This window comes from Chrysochloris asiatica, unplaced genomic scaffold, assembly GCF_000296735.1.
Source record: "Chrysochloris asiatica unplaced genomic scaffold, ChrAsi1.0 scaffold00192, whole genome shotgun sequence".
Classification (NCBI taxonomy): domain Eukaryota; kingdom Metazoa; phylum Chordata; class Mammalia; order Afrosoricida; family Chrysochloridae; genus Chrysochloris; species Chrysochloris asiatica.
The window spans coordinates 5,562,213-5,573,175 of record NW_006408710.1 but is presented as its reverse complement, the minus strand read 5'-3'; the positions used below and the strand labels follow the sequence as shown (position 1 = coordinate 5,573,175).

Sequence of the window (10,963 nt, the reverse complement as noted above, 5' to 3'; positions counted from 1 at the left end):
AGTGGTATCTAACAACATGCCCTGCTTAGTGAATTATTGCTGGGGGGTGGGCTGTAAAAAGTTCTTGCTGTTTTCGAAAACCTGCTGAAGAGCAGAAGAAAAGCAAGAGGCTGATGTGTGAAGAGCTAATCCAGTTTGGGTCAGAAGAGGGGAGTTACCTGCGTATGTCACTGAATTCTACAGGGAAGACTGGTTACAAGAGTGGCTGTTTGATGATATACATGCAGTGCAGGAAAACCTGTAACTGCCAGAGCCGATAGGTACAAGGTAGAAACCCATCCGAGAAGGAAAACGCATTTGCTGAAACAAGAAAGGAGTCTTACCTACCGTGAGACATAACGAAAGTGACAAGGCTGCATTCTGTCAGAGACTGTTCCATTGGATTCTAGCTCTCAGAGGCGTCACTGTCTAGTTTACCACACACACAGAAGAGCCCACTTCTCTACAAAGAGGAGCCCTGAAGGTATGGGTTAAGCATTGAGCCGCTAACCACAAGGTTGGCAGCTCAAGCCCACCAGCCGCTCTGTGGGAGAAAGATGAGGCTTACAGCCTGGGAAAGCTATGAAACAGTTCTGCTTTGTCCTAGAGGGTGGCTACTGGTTGGAATGGACTGGGTGGCAGTGGGGGTAGGGGTGTGTGTGACATACAAAGAATGGTGTCATTTTCAGGTGTCTGCAACAACAAGCAGTGTCCCTTCCTCCATGTGAAGCCAGCTTCCAATACCTGTGACTGTCCGTGGTACGATCAAGGTTTCTGCAAGGATGGTGAGAACTGGAGGGGTGCGCTGGGGGCTGAAAGACTCTGGTAGGGGAGGGAAGGTTCTTGATGAGCATCTGTGGGGGTCTCTCCAAATCAGAAATCCCAGCAGCCAGCCCCAGACTCCTGCTCCCGTGGGAAATGCTATGTTGCTAAGCAAGGGGCCTGATGTAGTACCAGATGGGCTCACTGGGAAGGCGTATGTGGGTCAGAGCCTAGCTCAGCCCTGACCCGCTGTGGCATCTCACACCCAGGAGCTCACTGGGGATACAGGGCAGCGACTCGATCTGCAGGCTGTTGTGGGATCAAATGCACGACCCCCTATAGGATCTGCCTGTTGTAGACACTCACACCTCATCTCGTTTCCGTTCCTCTGACTTGTCTGGGGGTGCCCCGAACTCCACGTACACATGTTCCACCTACCCCATTCCTGCCAGCCAACCTCAGGGGCAAACACCCTGGCAGAATTCCTGTGTCCTTGTGTTTCCCCGGGTCTTCAAGCACATTCTCCTTATGGAATGATTAGCAGTGCTAGGCCTCTGGTGCTGCAGTGGTTAAGCACTTGGCTGCTAACTGTAAGGTCAGCAGTTCTAACCCACCAGCTGCTGCATGAGAGAAAGATGTTGCAGTCTGCGTCTGTAAAGATGACTGAGTTAGAAGTTCTATGGGGGCAGCTCTCCTCGGTCCTCTGGGGCCACTGGTGATCAGTTGGACTTTGATAGAACGAATTGGGTTTGGCTATACCTTCTGTTGCTGGTGGGTGCTGTCCAGTCGATTCTAACTCAGAGTTTATAAGAAAGAGTAGAACTGCCCCACAGGGTTCTCAAGGATGGCCAGATCTTTCTACCATGGGACTGCCAGCTATTGGGTTAGCAGCCAAGTGGTAGTGGGGGCTGAGTGCTATCATGACCCTGTAGAGGATTTCTGAGGCTGTAAAATCTTTATGGGAGCAGAAAGTCTCATCTTTTTCCTAATGGAGCAACTGGTGGATTCGAACTGCTGACCTTGCAGTTAGCAACCGAATAACCAATAACTACAAGAAGGTAAACAGTGGCCCACGTGATGTAAGTCCTCTGAGACAGAGTCGCCTGACCTGCCTCCCTCAGGACTTGCTGGTTGACACCCCCGACACATCCCACGGTCCCTTCCCATCTGGGCAGGGTGGAAAGGGCAGGGAGATTAATTCACACCATGGCGACAGGTTTGGGTTTTTATTAAGTTAATGGCATAAATGAAAGGTTGGCTGTTTGAACCCACTCAGAGGCACCTCAGAAGAAAGACCTGATGATCTCCTTCTGACACGTCATCCTGGGAAGTGTGGATCTATTTGGACACACGTGGGGGTGACATCAGTCAGAATGGACTTGACAGCAACTGATTTAAACAACAACAAAATTAATGAAGTGGTAGCCTCTGAGCCCTGGTGCTGCAGTGGTTAAGTGCTTGCTCAGCTGCTAACTGGAAAGTCAGAGGTTTGAATCCCCAAGCTGCTCTGTAAAAGAATTATGTGGCAGTCTCCTTCCATAAAGATGCCAGCCTAGGCAATCCCATGGAGCTGGTCTTCTCTGTTCTGGAGACTCGCTGGCAGTAGGGAAGCAGATGACCGCCCACATCTTTTCTACACGTTCTCTCACTCTAAAGCAGACCTTCCTGGTCATCCCCTCTCGGCCAGCAGGTCCCCTGTGCAGGTACCGCCACATCCAAAAGGTCATGTGTATCAACTACCTTGCTGGATTCTGCCCGGAGGGACCCAGGTGCCATTTTGCACAGTGAGTATGATCCCTAGTTGGGTCCACATTCCCCTAAATCCAAAGGCTGGGACCCTTCTGTACCGTCATTGGTCAGCACCTGCCCATGCCCACGATGCTGGCTGGCTGGCCTCGCTGTCCGCACCACACCCTGAAAGCTCACCCGGCTCACACTGGGGAGGGGTGTGTTATTTCACAAATGGTTCTAGTAATGAATAGAAGCATTTCACACACACCCTCCCCACCCATGTCATCCTCTGCAAGGCTCAGTCCCGGCTATATGGGAAGGGCACCTTCCCTTCTGGGTTCTGAAATATGAAGTCTGCAGCAGGCATCTCTCTCCTTCCCACAGTCCCAAGATGAACCTGTTTTTATCCAGTCCCAGTTACCAGGAGGTGAGTGTAGGGAGGCAGTGTGCAGATGCGCACTTGTTCCTGTCCCTGGAGGGAACACTGCTGCCCACTAACCTGCATGGCCTGCTCAGAGCATCACCCTGTGATCGCCTACCACCACGTGGATGTGCTTGCTTCTCTGAGCCCCACTTCTGACCTCTCCATCACAGCTTTGGGTGGGATTTCATAGCTCATTGGTCTTGAGCATGTCAGAGAAAGAGAAGCCAGCTTCGAACCTGTCTTCTAAGTCAGCACCATCCCTGGGTGCTGAGACTGGGCCCTGTCCAGTCTCCATCGGGGGTCGGGGAACTACACAGCCTTTATGCCAAGTCCAACCCATAGCCTGCTTCTGCCCAGCCAGCAAGCTGAGTTTTTTTTTTTTAAGAAAATAAAATTTCTTTTTTAAGAAAATAAAATCAAACTATTTTGTGATGTGAGAATTATATGAAACTCAGACTTCAGTATTCATAACTTGTGTTATGGGAACACAACTATGGTCATATATTTATGTACACGGTCTCTCCTGCTTTAGTGCTGCAGCAGAGCTGAGGACAGACACCTCGCTTTACTGCATTTTATTTTATTTTTTTAAACAAACTTAAGGTTTGTGGCAACCCTGTGCTGAGCAAGTCTTTTGGCGCCGTTTTCCCAAAAGCAAGTGCTCACTGCATCACGTGGCCAGCCTCACAGCTTCAAACCTTCCCACAATGTGCTGGCATACTTCCTAGAATACGGTTTACTGTGACAATAACTTTTCTATGTACTGGGAAACCAACACTGCATCTAGCCTGCTCTATTGTGCTGGTCTAGAAGCAGACCCACAGTCTGAGACAGTCCCAAAGTGACAATTTGGTTTTCTGCAGAAAGAGTGCTGATCCTGGGTCCATTTGTTTGAGAGGCCAGGAGTGTGAGGGTTGGGGGGCAACTGCAGAACTTTGTGAGGTCAGTGCTGGGAGAGGGGGTGTGGAGAGACAGTGACATGGAAGAGGACGACCCCTGCTGGCTATAGAAAACCATCTTCAAACCCATGTCTAACTTTCACCAGATGGGTTTTGGGCACTTGAAACTAAATAAAGATATCTCCAAATCTGAGTTCAGCATGCTCTCCTGGTACACACCCCTACACTAAGTGTAAAGATACCGGTTCTGTGCCTGCAGTGTCTGAAGCAGGTGTTTCTTCGTGACTTAACTCTATCTGTAGATAGTAAACCGGCCCCGGGGTTCAGCATCTCCTGCTTCTGTGGTGAAGCCTCCCAGGCTGCCTTCCCTGACAGAGAAAAGGGTCCAAGAGAGTCTGTCGGCCACCCGCCTGCGGCCAGGCCACCCGCTGCAGGTCCCATACTACATGGTGAGTGAAAGGCCCCTAGGATGGGGACGGGGTGACCAGTTAGTTAGAAAAGCATCTGATTCCTTTCTGTGACAGACAGGAAAACTCCGCTGGGGTTTTAGACGTTAGGAGAGATGGGAGAGTACTGTAAGGTGCTTGTGTGGTACAAATGGTTTGCTCTTGGCTACTGACAACCCAAGGAGCCCTGGTAACGTGTAGTGGGTTACAAGCTGGGCCACTAGCCACGAGGTCAGCAGTTCAAATCAACCAGCTGTTCTGTGGGAGAAAGATGAGGCTTTCTGTTCCAGTAAAGATTTACAGCCCCGAAAAGCCTATACAGGGTCACTGTGACTCGGAACAGACTAGATAGCACACAGCCACGGACTGAACCCAGCCCATGGAGGTGAGGAAGAAAGGCCTGGTGATCTGCTTCCATGAGGTCAACCAAAGAAACTCAGTTCGACTCTCCACCTCAGGATGCCATGGCCTAGAACTACCTCAATGGCAATGTACTGGGGTTGTTTTGGTTTGGGGGCAATGTTGATAATCAAAGTCTCAGCTAAGTCCTGTTGTCCTGCCTTCTGAGTCCTGGTGTGTTGTTGTTGTTATGTGCTGTGGAGTCGGTTCCGACTCATAGCGACCCTGTACAGGGTTTCCAAGGCTGTAAATCTTTATGGGAGCAGAAAGCCTCATCTTTCTCCCATGGAGCAGCTGGTAGTTTCGAACTGCTGACCTTGAGAGTAGCAGCCCGATTCGTAACCACTACGCTACCAGAGCTCCTCTGTAGCATAAAGCACTGGAGCACAAGGTTGGTTTGAACCTCAAGGTTGGCGGTTCAAAGTCACCAGCTGCTCCTCAGAAACCCTTTACAAGGTGGCTGAGTCAGAAATGTCGTGACAGCACTTAATAACAATTCTGAGTGGGCGCTCGTGGGAGGTTGGTGATCCAAACCCACCAGTCATTTTTGAACAATCATTCTGAATTCTTTGCACACCCTATCCTTCAAATCTGGGAGCCAGTTTGGCAAGGGAGCATCTAAACAATGTAGCACTTTGGTTAGAATTCTGTCATCTTCTGGTGTATCCGAAGGAAAAAAAACTTCGGCCAACAACCCATGCTTGAGATCACTTCCCCAGGCAAGAGCTCCCAATCTTTGTTTTCTGTGTTCTGTAAAGAGAATCCTTATTTCACAATGACGTAGGGGAGGTAAACCCCTTCATTGCCTTGTGTTCTCTGGGATTGTGAATGCTGATTGTTAAAGCCCACGGTCCCTTTCAGGCCCGGATCGTAGCTTCATTTATGAGCAGAAACCATCATGTTCCTTAGGAAGCCAGCACGCTATGTCCCATGGGTCCCTAGATAGTCGAGGCTTTTTCCTTAAGATTCCAATTTCAGAAATGTCAAGCCCTTTTTTTCCTTTTTAGTGTCAAAAAATGGGCCATTATGCCCTCCAGTGCAGACCCACACACCCAGCAGGGTTTATCAGGAAGCAGCCCATGGTCTGGGGGACTGGAAGACCCGTTTGTGAAGACATGGAGTTACTATGGGACGCTCTGTTCCCCATATTCCAGAGCGAGCCCGCTGCCATTCTATACAGCACCCGAGGAGCCGACGGAACTTTCCTTTAGCTTTACTGCCTCCCACCCTGTGAGTGCAGAGACCACTAAAGGTAACAGCAGAGTTGGAGGTGAACTGGCTGAGTGACCGGTGGGGGAAAGGAATTATCCCTGAAGTAACTGGGCAGGATATCCGTTGGACTCACAGCCAGCACGCACGGGAAATACATCATCACTCTGCTTGGCTGGCGCCTGAGCTGGTTGTCAATTCCCGGCTGTAGGCGGCGGTTCTGGTGCGTGTACACAACCTCGTGTGCTGGCAATTAAACCCGATGGTTTTTTGGAGCATGACAGCTGCTTCTCCGCCCTGGCTCATTCTAGGATCTGTTCGTATGTACGTGTGTGTGTTTGGGGGGAGTTGCTGAAGGCTGCTCCGGGGAGGAAGGGCTCACGGAACGTTGGAGGTTCTATCATGCTAGTCTTGGGAGGCCAGAGACCAAGGCAGCTTAAGCCACTTGGAAAGGTGGTGGAGGCTGAGCCGAACCTGCCTGTGGGATTTAGAGAAAAGCACCATCCTAGTGTGACACTGGACTGCTAACCATAAGGTGTGTGGTTCAACCCCCCGCTACCCCCAGCCACTCCATGGAAACCCTAACAGCCGCTGAGTCAGGACGGACTTGACGGCACTTACACTGCCCCAACTAAGGCCAGGACGGGCAGTTGAAGACCACATCATCTGAGACAGATGAAGATGGCTGCCTGGGGCGGCGGGGGCGGGGCAGGCAGCCTGGAAGAAGGCAGGCCCACCCACCGTTACAGGGTCAGCTCTGATGCACAGCCAGCCTAGAGTAGAAATGCTTCCCAAGGCTTCTCACCAGTCTCCCTCGGAAGCAGCCGGTGGGTTCGAACTGCTGTCCTGTGGTTACCAGCCTAACATACAATCCACTATACTCCCAGGGCTCACTGAATGCAGCCAGGCCTCAGTACTGCCCGGAGCTCTAGTACAAGGTGCATAGTCGGCGTCCAAGGAGACACGCTGAACCGGCTGGACGGCGGTGTGGTGCTGGCTGGCAGGAGAGGCTGGAGAACACTGCGGCCATGCAGTTCCTCCCAGACAGGCACTGTTGCAGACCCTGCAGACTTGGTCAGGTGTTTGAGGCCCTGTGGGCCCAAGTGTTGCAGACCATACAGGCCGCAGGCTCTGAGGAACAGACTCTAACCACCTAGCAGTTATACCAAATTGTTTTTCATCTTAGTGTTCAGTTATGTTTATTATTAAACGCAGACATGAAGCCCTAATATCCACAGATAAATGTAAAAACCTCCTAAAGCCAAGGCCTAAAAGCCAAGACTGTAAAATTCCAAACAGGCAAAGTTCTTTCCTCAGAGAATTCATTCAAAGTAAATTGGGTGGCTCCCTGGTCTCTGTTCCAAGGACAATACGAATGCCCGCTCTAAAGTGTTTCCAGGTGCAGCCCATTCACCCAGGCGCCTCTTTTCCTGAAGAACTGGGTCTGGGCAGCCAACACAATGGGAATCCTCCTTTTGATCCCATTTGAGACTAGGTGCTAAAAGGTATGTTAATTAAGCTTGAGAAACCAAGTTGTGGTCATGAGATTCGAACCTGCAAAATAATGTAAAGCTGCCTGAATGTCTGGAAAAGTAAGATTGATAGCTGTAACTCGTCTTAGTCCCGCCCAGCTTTGTGTATAGTTCCTCCCCTAAATAAAACGGAGGCGCAGAACGAATCCAGGAGCATTACGACTGGCAAGGTGTGCGTTACAGCATGCAGGGGGCTCAGTCCAGCCTTGCAACCCTACTGCCTGTTTAGCCAAGATGTTTACTATGCAGGATATTACGGCCTTCCTGGCTGAGATGTTTGCAATGCAGGATCCGCCTGATGCCAGTCCCGCATCCGCTCTGGTTTCGGGGTATCTCTTTGTCTCTCTCTTTGCGTCTCTGTGTCTCTTTTGCTATCCCTATCGTCGCCAGGTATCCCCACCTTGTGAACCAAACACCTATGTCGAGGCAGGTTCTTGGCAAGGCACAATCTCAGATGTCCAGTCTCACCAATCTGCTCATGGGACGCTGTTGTGAAGTGCCGTCAAGTCGGTTCCGACCCATAGCAACCTTGTACAGGGTTTCCGAGGAGCAGCTGGTGAGCTTGAACCGCCGACTTTGCAGTCTGAGGCATTAACCCACAGCGCCACCCCAGGACTCACGGGACGTAGTTACCCCTATTCTGCAGGCCAGAGCACTGAGGCGCCAACAAGCGAGATCACTTGTCCAGCCTCACAGAGTTGAGGCTTGGGAGGACGGGGGTGGTGATGTGGGGGGAACAGCTGTGAGGGGGAGGCTGTGGATAACCTAAATCAGGAGAAAAAGGTTACGCTGTGGCAGCAGTTGGAGTTCCCCAGAAATATAACATAGCGCAAAGGCAGTCTTAACAAAATGGTTTTATTGTTAATAGCAAAGTATTTTAAGGTGTATTAAAAAGTGTACTTTCCCCAGTAGATTGAACCTCTCAAGTATGAACCCCTAAGATGGGCATAAGGCAGGGCACCCCTGTATCCCGAGCATCTGAGTCACAGAGGGCGGACGGCAGACTACTGGGTGGCTGGCATGGACACACACAGCATTGCCATGCACAGACTGGAAGATTCTGCTTACCTGGGAGTTCCCGCCAGGGCCACAGGGGAGGTGCAGCCTGCTGCTGAGGAGACAGGATAGAAGTGCTCAGCACTTGGCCACTTGGGTTAAAGGCTTTCTTGAGGCCTTCCCCTCGGCATGTGGTAGGACCAGGAGCGCTGCTGCCTCACCTGGAAGCCCACCTCTCACCTCATCTGCATCCCATGTGGAAGAGTAGCATCGGTCATTCTGGACGCCGCCTTTCCTCCCTGACGCACAGGACCTGATGGACGTGCACACAAGACCCACACCTGGGTCTTCCAAAGGCGAGTTCACATCCATACGGCAAACGGGAGCCGCGAGGTCTGACGTCCCTTGAGCGAGCTGAGTTTGTCTAGATCTGGAGCCGCTAACAACATTTCTCTACAACTCAAACTACCCCGAACGTTATCCAGACCCATAAAAGGACCTCAATTATTCCCCAACCAGCTGACAGCAGGGAGCAGATGAGGAAGCCCTTGTCCTCTGTGTTTTGTGGAACTTACCTCCATCCGGAATCGGAAGAGATTTCCTGTCATTCTAGTGACAAACCAGTCTCAGTACGTAGTAATGAAAAGATTTCCTAACAGAAGCCATGATCTGCAATAGGGTTATCAGGCACAGAAATTCTGTTTGGAATTGCGGACAAGTCCCAAATTTGTTTCCTCACCCAAAATGTTTCAGAGCAGTGGCCAGGCCCTTTCCCACCCCTGCATCTTCTTTGGGGCCTGAGGGAGCATATTCCTTTAGGATGGGGGTGGGAACACTTGTTCTCTGAAGAGCCAGATAGTATTCTGAGCTTTGTAGGCCATTTATCCGATTTCTATCATGAGTACAGGGCTGGGTTTGGCCTGAGGGCCTTTGCAGTTGGCTGACCTCTGCTTAAGGGGACTGGGGTAAAGAGGACATAACTGGAAGGTTAAATTCTGAGCTCCTCTCACCCCGTTTCTGATCTATAGAAAGATAAAAGGGGAGGGACAAGGAGAAGGACAGCACATGGACATACACAGGGTCCTGTAAGGGCACAGAGATGGTAAGAGGGAGTGCTGGGGGGACACTCTAGGATAAGCACTAGACCGCAAGGTCAGTGTGATCCACAGGTTGGCGGTTCAAAGTCACCAGGTGCTCCTCAGAAACCCTATTCTAGGCCACTGACGGAGTTGGAACCGACTTGACAACAGCACTTAACAAAGGAATGACAAGAACTGCCGACCTGGCAATGAGCAGCCCCCACGCTTAGCCCGCTGCACCACCAAGGCTGCTGCTGTTCGTAGAGATTCTGCGATGTCAGAGTTCACACTGACAGTTTGTAACTTGTTATTTCTCATATCCCCCCCTTCCACCGAGACTTTTTCCTGATGTAGAATTCTAGTATCGAGGAGACATTTCTCAGTCACCCATCTATTGCAGAATTAAGTGACTCCCACTGGGGACAATGAGAGAAGGGAAGAACAAGCGAGGGGGCCAGGAATAGAAAACGTAGTTAACGCCGAAGGTAGAACTGATTCAAGTTTGGGGAAGATAGAAGGAAGTCACGCAGGTGTAAATGCATCGGGGCCATGGAGTGGCATGCCTGTTTGCAGGGCAGAGGGAGGCCACACGCCACCCAGGCTGGCCTCCTGACCGCTGGGCTGAGGTGGTCAGGCAGGCAGAGCAAAGCCGACAGCCAACCCCCGCTCCTCTACCCACACTATCTAGGTTTGGTTAAGAGCGCCTCTTTCCACATCCAGGCTACTCTCTACCTTAGAGGGTCAGAGGCGGGCTCATCAAATGAGGAAGCACTGAGAATTTTCATGGGGCAGGAGACGGGGGATTTATAAGGCTGTGTATGCATTTCACTGAAATTCCACTTGAGGGATGGAATGGGACTCTGAAAAGTTTCTAGGGAGAGAATACGAAGAAACTATTCACTCTTATTCTCAAGAAGCAGAGCAGGTAGTTAATACTGTTTAGTGTGCAATTTCATTTCAGTTCGTGAAGGGCCATGGGTAAGGGCATTCCATGGGTCCCTTCAACTCTGAGTCCACCCGACTCTGTCTTCAGTCTTTGTTCGGCATCAGTCCGACCTGGTCAAGGACCGGAGGGTGCTCCAACAGTCCCAAGGGGAAGGCCTGTCGAGTCATAACTTGTCCTCTATCGGTGTGTTGGGAGGCCTGGTGTGGCACTGGACTGATAACCACAGGTTAGCAGTTCAACCCACCAGATGCTCTTGGGAAGCCTTATACAACAATCAGTATATCCAGAGTCCTGGGGTGGTGCTGTAGGATAAGCACTGGACACTGGACTGTGAACTCTAAGGTCGGTGGTTCAAACCCTCCAGCTGCTCCTGGGAAACCCTGTACAGGGTCGCTGTGAGTCACAACTGACTCAATGACACTTGACATTAACAACGATCGGTATATTCGGAATCCTGGTGTGGCGCTGAAGGCTACAGTACTCGACTGCTAATCGTTTAAGGTCATTGGTTCAGACCCAACAACTGCTCCTTGGAACTCCTGTAGACGGATGCTGTGAGTG

At 50.9% G+C, this 10,963-nt stretch overlaps 1 protein-coding gene across 1 annotated transcript in view; it reads left to right on the top strand.

The window, feature by feature from the left end:
- The window catches only part of CPSF4L (cleavage and polyadenylation specific factor 4-like), a 10,066-nt gene extending 7,537 nt beyond the window's left edge, over positions 1–2,529 (top strand). Inside the window, exons 4-5 of the mRNA XM_006872303.1 lie at positions 669–764; positions 2,432–2,529. Coding sequence (XP_006872365.1) covers positions 669–764; positions 2,432–2,529 — 194 coding nt within the window. The remainder of the gene's footprint in view (positions 1–668; positions 765–2,431) is intronic.
- The last annotated feature ends 8,434 nt before the right edge of the window (positions 2,530–10,963 follow it).